We start from the raw sequence: 17589 nt of genomic DNA on the forward strand, positions 1-17589 counted from the left end.
AAATTAAAACCTTTTGAAGTTTATCTATTTATGAAAATTGTAAACGCAACTCTTTTAAAATTGAATTACTTTTTAAATATTTAAGAAAAATTAGATTTCAAGGATAAGCACAATAACTTTAGAAAACAATAATTTTTCAGGATTCTGATCAAAATTTTCTGACTTTTCCAGGTTTTCCAGGTTGCGTCGCAACCCTGTTGTTGTTATAAGAATAATAAAATAAATTTTTCTATTCTTTTCAAATTAAAAACTCACAATTTTAGCAGGTTCGGAATCGTCGCAAATCATCATAACTCGATCCATGACTTCATTTAGAACATCTTCAACAACACTGACTGCACTCCAATTACTGAAGTAATCTTCGGCCGTTGTGCTCGCCTCCAATTCACCCTCATCGTCACCCATTGTCCAACTTGGAATTTCACTTGTTGCTTCAAAACTCCCAACATCATTCATATCGTAGCCACTAAATTCACTCGATGTATTTTGATATTTTCCCTTTAAAATCGTACCAGCGATTTCTTTATCACTACCGGGAATAATCATCATTTTATTATTGTTTTTCGTCTGCTTCGCCACAACTTCTGGACTACTCGATTCAAAACTATTTGCCAACGAATCCAATGACGAACCAATATCGCCATTACATTTTTTTAATTCACTTTTTCCCCTCATTTTTGAATTTGAATTTGCCGTATCAAATAGACTCTCATCTAAACTTCCAGTTGAGCCTTTATTGAATTTTGGTTTTCTAAAGCGTTTCGCGTGCTTCAATAAATCAGAAGTTGGGGCATTTATTTTTTTCGCGGCAACAATTGAATCGTCTTCTTCTAATGACTCATTGGAATTTTCAGTTCCATTCAATGATAATGGATTGACAAAAACTGAGATACGTCGATTACCGGCAATACTGGAGGGAACTTCGAGTTCCTTCATTGTTTCATTACGCTCGGTTATGTAACGATGTCCATTTTCGCCTGATGTTAATGTTGTAACGGCGAAAATTCTCTTCACTTTCACTGGATTAATGCTCTTTTTTTTCTTCTTTCCCTTGCGGGATTTTTTGTCCTCTTCGGAATTATTGCTCACGTGATAAATGACATTTCCATCAACTGAGCTGATTGCGTAAATATTCGTCGCTGCCTCGGTGTCGTCGTGTAATTCGGATTTTTCCTCAATTGGATCGCTTTTCGTTAGGACAATATTGCTGTGCTGAATGCTGACATGAAGAACGCTCATTCGACACGTTAGGGGGTCGAGAAGCATCATGAGAACTGGCGTCACAACACGTGATATGTCGCCTCTCACTAAACTGTGAAGAAGCCACGATTGCGATTGAAGTTTTAGAGGCGAATTATCGGCCAATTGTAAATTGTCCAGCATTTTCAGGAGAGACTTGTCGAATGTTCGTAGGCAACCACGGAGACGGGGATTCGTCTCGATTTCACGTCCAAGATGCCACAGCATTGAGAATCTGTTGCATAAATCAAATTTTTCATTATACTTGCAGATACATTTTTTCACTTAGAATTAATTTTTAGAATCTAACATTAATCTGATGGAAACAGGGCTCGAACCAGTGAAAGTATTTAAAAATACGGACTTTACGGACTAAAAATGAAAAATTACATACCAATTACTTACAAAAATATAACCATTCCAAGTCAAATAAGAGAACATTTTACTTAAAACTATAAATTAAATTTTTCAAAACTATAAAACATAAAGATGTTTTATAGTAGATAAAAATGAAGAACTGATAAAATCATTATGTTATATTATAGGAATATTGTTACTCTAATTTCTTAAAAATTACTTTCATCACTTCAATTCAATTATTGTTTTCCAGAATTTGACCTTTTCTTTTAAAATACGAAATTATGACATTAAAGATTAAACTAACTTTTGTTCCGATTCAGGGTTGCCACAAATATTTAATTTTATTTTTCCCTGAATTTTCCCTGATTTCAGACAAAATTTTCACTTTTTCCCTGACCATAAAGAATATTCTGATTCACTCTAAAAATTATTAGATACTCAAAAAAACATTCTATTACATTTGCTTACGAATTTCTTAAGTTGTAAAATTATTCGCAAACATCAATAACTAAATTTTTAAATAAGTATTTAATTATTATTTTTCCATAGGAATTAAAATTCTTCAAAACATTCAAATTCAAAAACCTTTAAAATTAAACAACTTAAAAGAATATTATTATAAAACATGAAGATATTAATTACTCCGAGTCTTCGACTCGGAGTGATTGATATCTTCATGTTTTATAAAAATTTTAATTTCCATAAAATTTTTCAAAAAAAAAAATTAAATTATTTACAAAAATTATAATACAAAAATTTTAATTTCCATAAAATTTTTCAAAAAAAAAAAATTAAATTATTTACAAAAATTATAATAAAATTCTAAGCAAGAATTCCATTATTTTCATAAATTATAAAAATTTTTCTGAGGATTTTAATTATTTATTAATACAATTTAAAGTAAATTTCTAAAAAAATGAAATTATTTTCTTAAATTTTTTGTAAGAATTTAATTACATTTCACGAATATAATGAAATTCTTCGTTGAAATTCAAATATTTTCACAATCTACTTTTTTAATAAAAGTTCTCAAAAGAATTCAATTATTTAAAAAAATGTAATAAAATGCGATGCAGGAATTCAATTATTTTCATAAATAATAAGATTCTTTACATTATTTCAATTATTTTTTAAAAAATTGGAAAAAATTCATTGCAAGAATTAAATTACTTTCATAAATTAATAAAATTTTTCACAGGATTTTAATTATTTTTAATACAATTTTAAGTAAATTCTTCGAAAAATGTAACTATTTTCAAAAATTTTGTTAAAATTCTTCGAAAGAATTCAATTATGTATTTTTAAAAATTCATGCTATAATGCTTTTAATATTCAATTATTATCTAAAATTTTAACTAATATTCATTTTTAAATTAATTTTTATTGGAAAATTCTACAAGAATTCAATTATTTAAATACAAAAATAAATAATTTATTGAATAAATGAATGTTTTTGAAACTAAATTATCATAAAGAATTTTATCAACAAATTTGAATTTTTCCGAGAAATTTTAATAAAATTTTCAAGAATAATTAAATTTTTCGAAGAATTCAATAAAAATTGTATTAAAAATAATTGAAATTGTATGATAAATTTTATTATTCATGAAAATAATTGGATTTTTGTAAAAAATTTTATTATTTATGAAAATAATTGAATTATTGCAAAGTTTGCTTAGAATTTTAGCAAAAATTTTTTTTTTAAATAATTGAATTCGTTTGAAAAATTTTATTAAAGCTGTAGATATCATTGAATTGAGAACAATTTTTTGAAAATAATTGAAATTTTGCAAAGAATTTTATTAAAATTTTTGAAAATAATTGAAATTTTGAGAAGAATTTAATTATTTTTAAAGATAATTGAATTTTGACGAGAATTTTTTTTAATTTTTGAACATAATTAAATTTTTGCGAAGAATTTTATTACTTTTGAAAATAATTGAATTTCTGCAATCATTTGTAACTTCTCCAAAATTCAATTTTATCCAGTTACTTTAATAAAAATCCCCGACTTTTCCCTGATTTCCGTGACCTGTGGCAACCCTGTAATTACCTAAATTCTTTTGAAGAATTTTTTCAAATTTTTTTAAAATAATGGTTTCTTTAATAATTTTAATTGAAAATTTCGATCAAGTAATTGAATTTTATGAACAATTTCTTTTAAGTTTTTAAAATAATCGTGTTTATTAATAATTTCAATCAAACATTTAATTATTAAATTTTATTAAAATTTTAAAAAATAATCTAATTCTTTTGAACAATCTTATAACGAATAAAAAAAATTGAATTCTTTCGTGAAATTTTTTTTGAAAACATTAATTGAATTTTTGAAAAGAATTTTACTATTTATAAATAAAATTGAATTGTTTAGAAGGATTTATTAGTTAAATAATTTAATTTTTTTTAAGTTTGAATCTGAAATTATTCAAAAATTCATATTTGAAAATAAAAAATTTTGTAATTTGCATAATAATAAATTGAACATCACGTTCGGCGCGCTAGCGCGCGTAACATTTGCTAGTTTTTAGTAATTTTCCAAAAAGTTCTTTGACAATTTTCAAATCCATTAGTTTACAATATTCAATTTCACGAAATTTTAATTATTCCTAAATTCTTCAATTAAATGTATAATTAGGGGTCGTCCATATACCACGTGGACAGTTTAGGGGGGAGGGGGGGTTCGCCAAAAATCCACGATTTTCCACGAGGGGGGAGGGGGGGGTCAATACAAATGTCCACGTGGACACAAAAGTTTAATTTTATATCTTTTTTTTCTTTATATTCAACTTTATTATTAGATTATTATTAGATTGTGATCAGACAATATTTGTAATCCGAAATTTATTTAACTGTCAAAAAAACGCCAAATTCTTTTTTAATTTATATTACAAAATCATTATCGTAAATGCACAAATATGAATATATGCAAATTTGACAATTAAGAATACAAAGCAACCTCTACAAACTCTTACAAATTCTAAAAAAAATAATTTCTATTATTGTTTATGTGAAGGCTCAAAGCTATGGATTTTAGAAAATTTTTAGATTTGTTACAGAAGAGATTAAGTATTTCTACTAATATAATAATTGAAGATATATTGCTGCCAAAGTCCTCTCTATAATACTAAAAATGGTATTTACCTATTTAATAATATTTTAAGATAATTTAATCTTTATTGAATTTTAAAGAAGCTTGTTATAAAAAAATTTAAAGAATTTTTTAATTGTATTTCTTATTAAATATCTTTTTATTATTCACTATTTTAAAATAAAAAACCCGATTGTCCACGTGGACAATCAGGGGGGGAGGGAGGGGTTTGTCAAAAATCCACGATTGTCCACGAGGGGGGGAGGGGGGGGTCAAAAAGTGTCTAAAAAGTGTCCACGTGGTATATGGACGACCCCTTAGAAAATTCATTTTTAAATCAATTTTTATTAGAAAACTCAACGAGAATTCAATTATTTCAATACAAAAGTAAATAATTTATTGAATAATTGAATGTTTCTTAAAATTGAATTCTCATAAAGAATTTTATCAACAAATTTTTAAATAATTGAATTACTTTTTTCAAGGAATTCAATTAAAATTCTATGAAAAATAATTGAAATTCTGCGATAAGTTTTGTAATGTTTTTAACTAAAATTCTTCTATAAATTCATTATTTTAAACAATTTTTGAAAAAGTCCTTTGAGAATTTTCAAATTAATTTGTTTACAATTCAATTTTATAAAATTTCAATTATTCGGAAATTCTTCAATTCAATATATATTAGAAAATAAAAACTTGAAATAATTTCAAAAACAAATTCAACTAAACTTTTTCAAAAGAATTAATTCTATCTATAGAATTGCTTGTTAAAAATATTAAAAATTAAGAATTTCAATGATTTTAATTTGAAAACTTTTAAAAAATAAATTATTTCTAAACATCCAAATTATAATGCTTTTAATATTTAATTATACCTATAAGTAATAATTTTTTTATATATTATAATTCTTGATTTTAAGGAAGAATCTGATGTACAGTCAAAACAAAAGTTAGTCCAATGTCATAATTTCGTAATTTAAAAGAAAAAGACAAATTAAATTTTAAATTCGTTTTGGTGAAAAGGCGAAGAATTTAATTTTGAACTTTTAAATCGATTGAAAGTTGCATTTGAATAAAAATTACAATTTTCTGTCAATAAGAAACATTTATTAAATTTTAGGTTATGATACTTAAATAATTTATTATTGACAAAAAAGTATAATTTGTATTCAAATATAACTTTAAATTATTCAAAATGTAGAAAATTAAATTCCTTACGCTTCTACCGAAAGGAATTTAAAATTTAATGTGAACTTTTCTTTTAAAATACGAAATTATGACATTGAACTAACTTTTTTTCCGATTGTTTGTCGGATTTTTCGTTAAAGGATAAAAATCGTAAAAAAGAAACAAATTCTCACCTATCGAAGGCTTCAATTCTCTTCTCAACATTATCGTTCATTAGCGCCGATCCAATTACATCCTCCACAGCATCGCACGATTTCTCCAAAGTATGATGCAATTCATGCATCAATTCAACGCATCGAATTCGATATTTATGCGCCGGCAATTCGCCCAAATGATGCCAGAGCGAATGTGCGAGTACTTGAAAAACATTCGTATACTGCTCGAGATAGGAAATGTGCCATTTCTTCAATAACGGCAACATCACAACCGAAGTGACACCCTCGCCAGAATGTTGATTTGGATTGAATTCCCCGTGCGCCTTCGACAAAGCGATCAGATCCAAAAGAGTTGCAATACTCGTCATTTGCAATGCAGGTTGCTTACTCAGCCAACATGAGCAAACAACGAGAACCTTCAGCCAATCGGGCAAATGATTTTTACCCTGTGGCTCGTCCTCCGTGAGTAATCCATCGCCAGTTAAATAATAAGTAGGAAACGTTGACAACTCAACGAAAAGACTGCAACCAATTTTCAAAACTTCCTCCCACGTTATCGACGCAATCGATTCTAAGTTAAGTGAGAGAATATCCGATCTCTTCACATCATCCTCCAGGGTATTTTGATCATGACTGAAGTAACCCGAATCTTGATGGCTAATTTTCGAATTTAGTAGCGACTCAAGTAATCTTGTTTTCTCCTGAAAATTGTCCTTGAAGCAGACAACTTTTAAATCGTCGAACATTTCAAATACTGAACGTTCACGATTAATAATTCTCGTCACGATTAGTTTAACGTAAAATTGCTCATACTGACGGAGACATTTTTCCAACATTGAATGTTGAGCCCTGAGTCCCGGCGATGGTCCCCTATTTATTGAACCATTCGAACCCATTGAATTATTTTTTGATAAATTTTGATTTTCAATTTCGATAAATTCAGTTTTTAAATTTTCCATACTCTTATTACGTGGCAATGCTTTATCATCGTCGGAAACAATAACGGAAATATTATCATCAAGTTTTGATGAACTCTTGCTTCCCTTTTTCTTCGATTTCTTCTCCTGCTTCTTAGTCGCTCCACTTGAATTTGCCCTTCGTCTTGGACTTGGACTACGATCAAGATTACCATTTGTTTCGGCTTTATTTAATTTACTGTCCGATTGACTTTTCTCGAGGGGAATTGCTGTCAGGGTATTGTCATTTGACACTGAGACGGAAATATTAATTGATTCGGATTTTGTTTCTGTGTCGCGCTTCTCTAAATGTTGTGATGATGATGATGAACCAGTTTCGGTGAGTTGAACTTTTGAGAGAATTTTTGCACAAAGACTGAGACTTTTTTCAATTTCAGTTGGTGATAGAATGTCAACGTGACGAATGAGATTAATGATAATGTCGTGAAATAATTTTGGTAAATGTTCAGATGGCGCATCGATGAATGTGTCGAGGGAAACGGTGTCGAGGAGAAATTCCATAAGAGTACATATTTCCATTAAACCGGGTATTCCACTGCCAACGGATTTTACACTTAAATCGTCAAATTCACGATTGTTTATTCGTAATTTACACGATTTTTCATAAAGTACACCGCAATGCGTCCAAACGTACGATGGTTCGAGTGTTGAAAATAAAAGATTCGCTGATTTCACTACTTCGTTGGATTTCTGAATTTTGTCGCCCTGATCGCAGGCATTGTAAAATGTCCTTTAACAGAAAAAAAACTTTAATAAGTAAAATATTCACAAAATTTTTATTTTAAATTTAGTTCAAATTTCAATTTTTTCTATTTAAATTCAGTTCTTTAAAATTTTTTTTAATTTAAATTAAGTACTTTCAGGGTTGCCACGCTTTTGCTCATTTCAAATTCTCTGACTTTTACAGGTTATCCAGGTTAAAAAACGGAATTACATATTTATATTTTACTAAATTAAATAATTAGTCATTATAATTTCTCGATAAGAATTAAGATTTTTAAAATTTTCAAATTTAAACCTTTTTGAAATTAAACAACTTATAAAAAATTGTTATAAAACATGCAGAAATCGATCACTCCGAGTCTTCGACTCAGAACAATCTATGTCTTCATGTTTTATAATAATTAAAAATGACCGACTGATAAAATCATTATTTTATAATTATAAGAATATTATTACTGTAACTTATTCAAAATTACTTTCATCACTTCAATTCAATTATTGTTTTTCAGAATTTTTAACTAAAATTCTTCTTTAAATTAATTATTTTTAATCATTTTTAAAAAATTTCTTTGAAAATTTTAAAATCCTTTTGTTTACAATTCAATTTTACGAAATTTTATCGATTATTCGAAAATTCTTCAATCAAATATATATAAGAAAATAAATCTTGAAATAATTAAAAAAAATTCAATTAAACTTTTTCAAAAAAATTAAATCTACACAATTTTTAGTCAAAATTATGAAAAACTCAAACATTCAAAGATTATAATTTGAAACCTTTTCAAAATTCAATTATTTTCAAAAATTCACGCTATATACTTTCCCTAAATTTGAATTAGTAAAAATTTTTACTAATTGGAATTAGTGACTGACTTTATGCTTTTGAATTAGTAAATTTTACTATTAAATTAGTAGAAATGACTATTTATTAGTAAAATCTGCTAATTCAAAAGCAAAAAATCAGTCACCAATTCAAATTAGAAAACATTTTTACTAATTCAAATGTAAAGAGTATAATATTCAATTATTATCTAAAATTTTAACTGAAATTCATATTTAAATAAATTTTTATTAGAAAATTCTACGAGAATTCAATTATCTAAATACAAAAATAAATAATTTATTAAAAAATTTAATGTTTTTTAAAATTGAACTCTCATAAAGAATTTCATTAACAAATTTTTAAATAGATAATTAAAATTCTTTTGACAAATTTCAATAAGATTTTTAAGAATAATTTTATTTTTCGACAAATTAGATTAAAATTGTATTTAAAATAATTAAATATCTGTAAAAAATTTGATTAAATTGAGAAAAGTTTTTGAAAATAATTGAAATTTTGCCAAGAATTTTATTAAAATTTTTGAAAATTATTAAATTTTGGAGAAAAATTTTATTATTCATAAAGATAATTGAAATTTTGAAGAGAATTTTTTTTATCCTTTGACCATAATTTCTGCGAAGGATTTCATTACTTTTGAAAATAATTGAATTCTTATTAAGACGAATTTTAATATTTTTTTAAACAGAATTGTTAGTTAAAAATGTAAAAAATTCTGATTTTCAAATCTTTTAATTTAAAACATTTTTAAAATTCAATTATTTTTAAAAATTCACGCTCTAATGCTTTTAATATTCAATTATAATCAAAAATTTTAACTGAAATTCTTTTTTAAATCAATTTTTTTTAGAAAATGTTACTAGAATTCAATTATTTAAATACAAAAATAAATAATTTATTGAAATTTTGAATGCTTCTTAAAACTAAATTCTCATAAAGAATTTTATCAATAAATTTTTAAATGATTGAATTCTTTTGACGAATTTTAATAAAATTTTTAAGAATAACTACATTTTTCGAGGAATTCGATTGAAATATTGTATTAAAAATTATTGAAGTTCTTACATGAGTTTATTTATTATTTGTCAAAATAGTTGAATTTCTAAGAAGAATTATAGTACTTACGAAAATAATTGAATTTCTGTAAACATTTGATTATTTATGAAAATAATTGAATTATTGAGAAGAAATTTATAAATAATTGATTTCCTGTGAAATTTTTATTATTTATGAAAATAATGAAATGTTTGCGTTAAATTTTATTAAAATTTTTTCGAAATAACTGCATTCTTTTGGAAAATATTATTAAAATAGTAAATATTGAATATCATTGAATTGAGAAAAGTTTTTGAAAATAATTTAAATTTGGCCAAGGATTCTATTAAAATTTTTGAAAATAATTGAATTTTGGAGAAAAATTTTATTTTTTACAAAGATAATTGGAATTTTAAAGAGAATTTTTTTTCTTTTGACCATAATTGAATCTTTGTGAAGAATTTTATTACTTTTGAAAATAATTGAATTCTTATTGAGACAAATTTTAATATTTCTTTTTAAATAATTCAATTTTTTTATGAAATTTCATTGAAATAGTAGGTATTGAAAATAATTGAATTTTGATAAATTGATAAAATTAATGAAATTTCTACGTAGAATTTTATTAAAATTATTTTGAAGAAAAATTGAATTGTTAAAAAGAATTTCATTAAAATTTTTGAAAATAATTTAATTCTTTCAAGAAATTTAATTAAAAATGTATTGACAATAATACTTGAATTCTAATAAATAAATTATAGAAAGGCTTTTTAAAATAATTGAATTCCTTTGATAAATTTTAATAAAATTTTTAAGAATAATTAAATTTTTTGAGAAATTTAATTAAAATTTAATTAAAAATAATTGAAATTCTGCAATGAGTTTTATTATTTATGAAAATAATTGAATCTCTTTAAAAAATTGGATTATTTATGAAAATAATTGGATTATTTATGAAAATAATTGAATTATTGCGAAGAGATTTATAAAGAATTTGTAATTAATAGAATTCCTGTGAAATTTTTCTTATTTAATTAATTCATTCAAAATAGAAATTTTACAAAATTGCAAATTAAAACCTTTTGAAGTTTATCTATTTATGAAAATATTGTAAGCGCAACTCTTTTAAAATTGAATTAATTTTGAAAAATTTAAGAAAAACTAGATTTCAAGAATAAGCACAAGAACTTTAGAAAACAATAATTTTCCAGGATTCCGATCAAAATTCCCTGACTTTTCCAAGTTTTTTCAAGGTTTATAAAATTCCCTGACATTTCCAGGTTTTCCAGGTTGCGTGACAACCCTGACTTTAAAATATTTTTAAATTTAAATTCATTATTTTACAATTTTTGGTATTTTAAATTTAGATTCTCACCTAAAAATTTCGTAGAGAATGTCATCAAGAATAACAGGACCAATGTCTGCTTTGTCCAATAATGAAATGAGAATTCTATATGGTTTCAACTCCTGCGGCGTTTCCTCGCATATTGTCTTTAGCATCGATTTTATAGCATCGATTAGCATTCCTTTTGAATATAATTCGAAGTAAGCTGCCGAAGTTTCAGTGGCAATGGGATCGGCTTTTTTCTTAAGTATCGATGTGTTCACTTCACTTCCCAAAAGCCATGCGAACAACCGTCTGTTGGAAAAAAAAGTTTTTGTAAAAAATCAACAAATTCAAAAGCTTAAGAATAGAAAGTAATAAATTTTTAAAGTAAATAGTAAAAATTCGGTAAGAAAAAAATAGTTAATAAAATTTTTTAAATCAGTCAAAAATTAATAAGCAAGTAAAAAATCAAATAAAAGAAAATTAAATAGATAGAACAATGTTTCAGAAGTTTTTAAAAACAATTGAATTCTTTCGACAAATTTTATAAAAGTTATAGGGTAACTGCACCAATTGCCGAGGGTGCTCCAATTGTCGAGGATAATAATTTTCTTTTTTAGATAAATAGTATAATATATAATATTTAAGAACAAAAAAAATTTCTAAATAATCTTTGTATTTTCAACTGTATATTTATATATACAAATTTCGTAGCGATTCTACTAAAATAATTATTTAATTAATATTATAATTCACTGCTGTGAAATTTACACGAATCTCCATTTTCTTAATACTTCAGGTTGATTAAAACAGATTTTTAGAAATGCAAATTAAACGTATTTATAATGACTTTTTGTGTACAAAATTATTATTATAATTTTGTACACGAACTAAATTAATTTTGTATGCATGTTTTTTTGTTAAAAAAAATATTTAATATTTTTTAAAAGCAAATCATCGGTATTTGGTTCCTTTTTTTTTGACAGTTCCATTTTTCGAGGTAATGACTCGAAAATTGGTGTAGTCACTTTTTTCGCTGATGCACAATTTATCGATGGTTAAGTGTTTATTTACTAAACGTCAAACATAAATGCCAAACATTTATAGGTACAGAGAAAAAGAAAAAAAATGCTCCAAAAATTTACAACCAACAGAAAATAATCAACAAAAAAACGAGGAAGACCGAAAAAAAATTAATAAAAAAATGCATTATTTAAAACTAAAAAATTTTGTACTATAGTTTAATTATAATTAACCATTATATTTACAGTTCGTAGGTAATAAAAGTTTATTTTATTCGTTTACAAATTTAATGTGACTTAAATTAATTTATTTTTTCAATTAATGTCTGATTAACAAAATTGATTAAATTTAATTAACTTATATTTATAAAAGTTTAAAAAACAGTTAAATAATTTTCTGTCCTGTATCATCTACTATAAAAATGTTTTATATCGATATTATAAATTATTCAATTATAGCTAAATAAATATATTTGTTTTCTGGTAATGTTCTATAATATTTTTATCGAAAAAATAAATATCTACTCGATTTTCTAATATCTGTACAGGTTAATTGTTAGGTTATATTGGGTTATATGTTTAAAAATGTCATACCCTCGACAATTGGAACAGACCCTCGAGAAATTAGCACAAGACCATCGACAAATGGTGCTTTTGCTCGATTGACTTTTAAATATATTTTTTGCTTAACAATTTAGTTTATATTAAAAAAATAAATATGAATATTAAACATTATTAGATCCTTCGTCCAAATATACAAAAATCAAATTTTAAAGTGCATTTACTTCCGAGAAAAAAAATGTCAAAGTCACATGTTGCCTAAAACCCTCGACAATTGGTACAGTTACCCTACCTATTAAAAATAATTTTAATTTCTGCGAAGAATTTTATTATTTATAAAAATAATTGAATTCTTGAGAAGAATTTTATTAAAATTTTTTTAAATAATTAAATATAGTTTTGAAGGATTTCTGTGAAGAATTTAATTAAAATTTCAAAAAATAATTGAATTCCAGCGAAAAATTTTATCAAAATTCAAAAAAAAAAAATTTTTTTTTGTTATTTTATTAAAATTGTATCTTAAATAAGTTAATGAATTATCATTCCAATTTTTGAAAATAATAAACAATAATAATTAATTAGCAAATAAGTGTATTTTGTTTTAATTTTGAATCTGAAATTATTTAAAAATGGAAATTGATATTTAAAAATAAAAAATACTGTAATTTGCATGATAATAATAAATGTTATTATGCACTTTTCTGCGCGTATTATTTGCTGGTACAATAAATAAAATATAAAAATTGAAAAACAAAATGAATGAGAAAATATTTATGAAAATGAAATTTGTTCATTAATAGAAATTAGAATTCTTTTTTAAGCAAAAGAATTGTTTACCTATTTAAACTCATGTCTCTTCGCAAAATTGTGACTAATGCTGATGTTAACAATGAAACCATATCATCCCGACATAGTTGACTATTGTGAACAGGAAATCCGACTAGTAATAAATCTAAAGCGCTTCTCTGGACCAAAACAGAACTGTCTTGCACTCCCGCACAAATAGCTGTAATCTTGAGAGAAAAAAAATTAATCATTTTTTAATATGATAAATTCCATAATCCTCCAAAATCGTAAAGGAAAATTTCAAGTATTTTTATTTCAATTTTTTTAATAAGAAAATAATAAAGAGAGTAATTAAATTTCTTTCTAAAATTTACTGGAAAAATGTCAATAAATCAATTCCGAAACACGTTAAAATTTTAATTACATAATAATAATTTTCTGTTAATACAGTAAAAAAAAGTAAATACAGTAAACATTAAAATTTAAAAAAAAATTATAAATAAAATATAGAAAGATTATTTTCATTTTCTGTAAATTCGCCGATTGTCAAGAAACAAATAAAGAAGAACAATAATAATAAAATAAAAAATTGAATATTAATTATTCATTCTTGTAACATCATTATGAATTATTACACTTTTATTTATCAGCTAAAAGTGTAATAAAATTTCTAAAAAGTGAATTCATTAGAAAAATATTTTGAAGTATAAAAGAAATAATGAAATTGTAAAAATTTATTATATGGATTTGAAAAAAAAATATGAAGAAAGTGAGTCAATTTATCAGGTTTATTGACTTTCAATGATTAAATATATATATATATATATATATCAAGAAGACTAGAGACTGTATATATATATATATATATATATATATATATATGAATGCTAACTTGTAGTAGATAAGCTCGGGAACTTGACAGTCAAAGAAAGATAACAGAGAGACTTGAAGTAATTGATAAAGAAAAAAGTAAAGACAAATACATAAGACAATGAATATTTTTTCGAAACCTTTTTTTTATGATTATGTGTATATGTAAGAAATTTCTTCATCATACCATTATGTCGACTTTTGTTCCCATAATATAAAGTTGTTCTTCCATTGGCAGTTTTTTATTGAAGTGTGATAATACGAATAAAATAGCGGGTAAACGAATTCCCGAATTTGACGCTAAACAATCCCATAAACATGCGTAAAAATGTTCGGCGCCAACTCCGTCACACACTTTTTCTAATAGAGAATTAGTCCTGGATAGTGAAAAAAGAAAAAACAAATTAAAACTCTTTTTGTCTTCAAGTTTCTTAAATGTTACTTTTTTTTCTTTAATATCTTAACTATTTCAGAATTTTACCTATTTTTATATTTTAATGAAGTATTTCAACCATTCTAGTATTTTAACTGGTTCATTTTAGTATTTTAACCAAATCAGTATTTTAAACAATAATTTTAGTATTTTGACTAATTATTTAAGTATTTTAACTAATTCAACTATTTTAGTATTATAACTATTTCCCTTTCTATTTTCTATTCTTTATTGAATATTTTTTTCTATGAATTTATTAAAAATATTCCAACACGTTTGAAATTGTTAATAGCAAATTTTTTTATTTCTCGCAATTATTTTCGGAATATATTTTCAATTTTATATTTACTTCAATTTTGATCTTTATCAAGGTGGTCACAATTTTCAATTTATCAATTTCCCTGACAATTTACTGACATTAAAATTATCTTCCCTGGCAAAATTCTTTTTACAGCAAAATTTGAAAGTTTACGGACAATGAGTAAAATTTATGAAATTTAATAATTTCTAAAAATTACAACTATAACCTTTCCTGAATTCAATTATTTTCTATAATTTTCAACTAAATAGTGAACTAAACTTCATCTTTAAATCAATTATTTAAAATAATTTCCCGAAAGTTCTTCTAGAATTCAATTATTTAAATACAAAAACTCAATTTTTTATAATAATTGAACTGTCAATGTTTTTTTCTTCAGTTTATTTAAGGTATAATATTTTCAAAAACTAAAAATAATCAAATTTTTGAAAAATTTTAATTGTAAATATGAATATGATTTCTCCGAAATTTTAATAAGTCCAAAAAAGTACATTTTTATTTGCTTTATTCGAAGATAATTAAATCTTAAAAAATGATGATAAAAAAATTCTAAGAATTAAGTAAGTAGTTTTTAAAAATATTTTAATGTGATTTTTCGAAAACAATATTGAATACATTTTAAAAGAGTTTTTGTATTATTTAGAAAGACTAGTTAATTTTTTGATGAATTTTAATGAAATTTTTTAAATATGTTTTTTTTTCTCCAAAATGTTAAAAATAATTCAGAAATGTTATTATTTTTTTGTATGTATTTGAACTTTAAAAATCTAAATGAATTACATTTAATAGTAAAAAATATGATATTTTCTTGCAATATTTTGGAAGAAAAGTCGAAAAATTGCAATCTTTGAAAATAAGTCGAAAAAAATCTCAATTTTCTAAATTTCCCTGACAAAAAATTAGTTTTCCTGACATTTCCCTGACTTCACTGACGAAAATTTTGTTTTACTGACATTTCCCTGACTTTATTGACTTTACTGACATGTGGCCACCCTGTCAATTATTTTTAATAATTTTTGTAAAAGTTCTTAGAGAATTTTCAAATCCATTTGTTTACAATTCAATTTTACGAAATTTCGATTATTATTCGAGTGATAAAATCATTCATATTTATATTATAATAGAATTAATTAAATATTTATTAGAAAATAAAACCTTTAAATAATTTCAAAAAAATTCAATTTAACTTTTTCAAAGATATTAATTCTACAGAATTGTTAGTTAAAACTTTGAAAAATTAAAATTTTCAAAGATTTGAAACCATTTTAAAATTCAATTATTTCTGAAAATTCACGCTATAATGCTTTTAATATTCAATTATTATCTAAATAATTTAGTTTCTTAAAATAATTTTTGTATAATTTAAAAAAACTAATTAATTTTTTGATGAATTTTAATTAAAAATTTTGAATATATGTTTTTTTCTCCAAAAGGTTAAAAATAATTTTAAATTGTTATTATTTTTTGTATGTATTTGAATTATTCAGAAATATGTAATTAGAAGCTAATTTTTATTAATTTTCATTTTTAAGTTTTCTATTTGAAGATTTTTCATTAAAATTTTTGATAATTCAATTATTTTCAAAATTTGCAATTGAAATTCTTCAAAAGTTGATTTTTAAAAATTGTAACAAAACACTTGAGAAAAATGAATTATTTTTAATTAAATTTTTGCAAAAATTTCAATTATTTAAACAAATTTTGTTGCAATATTTGAAAAAAAGTCTAAAAAGTCGCAATTTTTGAAAATAAGTCGAAAGAAGTCTCAATTTTCTTCATTTCCCTGACCAAAGATTTTTTTCCTGTCATTTCCCTGACTTTACTGACTTTACTGACAGGTATCCACCCTGTTTTATTTATTGGGAATTATGTATTTTCTTTTTACCTATCAAAATGATCGGAACCTTCCTCCAAACCAGGAAGAACTCCACTGAGAAAACCACTTAGTCCTGGTCTCAATCTTTCGCCGAGGGGCACAAAATGAGTTTCGTAAACGGTTAACAATGAAGGTCTCACATTCATAGCCGCATTGCCGAGTAATGGAAAAAGTCCTGCGATTAAACAAAAAATTATTTTCAATTAATTATTATACAACAACTAATAATAAATCATATTTACAAATAAATCATTTTTTGCGATTTAATTCATTATATACGCATCGCCGAGTAATGAAAAAATTCCTGTTAATTAAAAAAATTATTTTCATTTAAATATATTTGAAATAATAAATCATATTAATGAATAAAACCTTTTTTGCGAAATTCATTATGTACTGTAATATAAATAATAAAAAAATCGTCTAATAAATATATAAAACAAAAAGGGTGAAAAATTGGGATCTCTGGAATTTTTTTAGACTCACCAGCACTGTAAATAAATAGCTCATGACTGAGTCTATTTGTTCCCATGCATTTGAAAATAATATCGTAGGTATCCAATGCTTTGAGATGAACTCCAGAAGGCAATGCGGGATGCATACATTGTGCTAATCTTTTCGAAATTTTTATTCTTCTTGGAATGACGGGAAATTTCATATGACTCAATAATACTTTATTTAATTTTCCCAAGGCTGATATCAAATCTGCCCATTCGCTCGTGTACTCGAAATTTTTCAATGCCTTGTCCACTGCCGATACATAGCTGCAAAAAATATATATAAATAATA

At 24.2% G+C, this 17589-nt stretch overlaps 1 protein-coding gene across 2 annotated transcripts in view; it reads right to left on the reverse strand.

The window, feature by feature from the left end:
• LOC122509109 (protein dopey-1 homolog) overlaps positions 1–17589 on the reverse strand; it is a 62573-nt gene that overhangs the window by 41203 nt on the left and 3781 nt on the right. For both annotated transcript variants that reach the window (XM_043622902.1, XM_043622901.1), the window contains exons 2-8: positions 17287–17564; positions 16810–16975; positions 14360–14549; positions 13354–13529; positions 10982–11245; positions 6049–7737; positions 256–1474 (exon numbers count right to left, since the gene is read on the reverse strand). In XM_043622902.1, the coding sequence (XP_043478837.1) occupies positions 256–1474; positions 6049–7737; positions 10982–11245; positions 13354–13529; positions 14360–14549; positions 16810–16975; positions 17287–17564 (3982 nt within the window). The remainder of the gene's footprint in view (positions 1–255; positions 1475–6048; positions 7738–10981; positions 11246–13353; positions 13530–14359; positions 14550–16809; positions 16976–17286; positions 17565–17589) is intronic.

This window comes from Leptopilina heterotoma, unplaced genomic scaffold (genome assembly GCF_015476425.1).
Source record: "Leptopilina heterotoma isolate Lh14 unplaced genomic scaffold, ASM1547642v1 Lhet_6, whole genome shotgun sequence".
Lineage (NCBI taxonomy): Eukaryota > Metazoa > Arthropoda > Insecta > Hymenoptera > Figitidae > Leptopilina > Leptopilina heterotoma.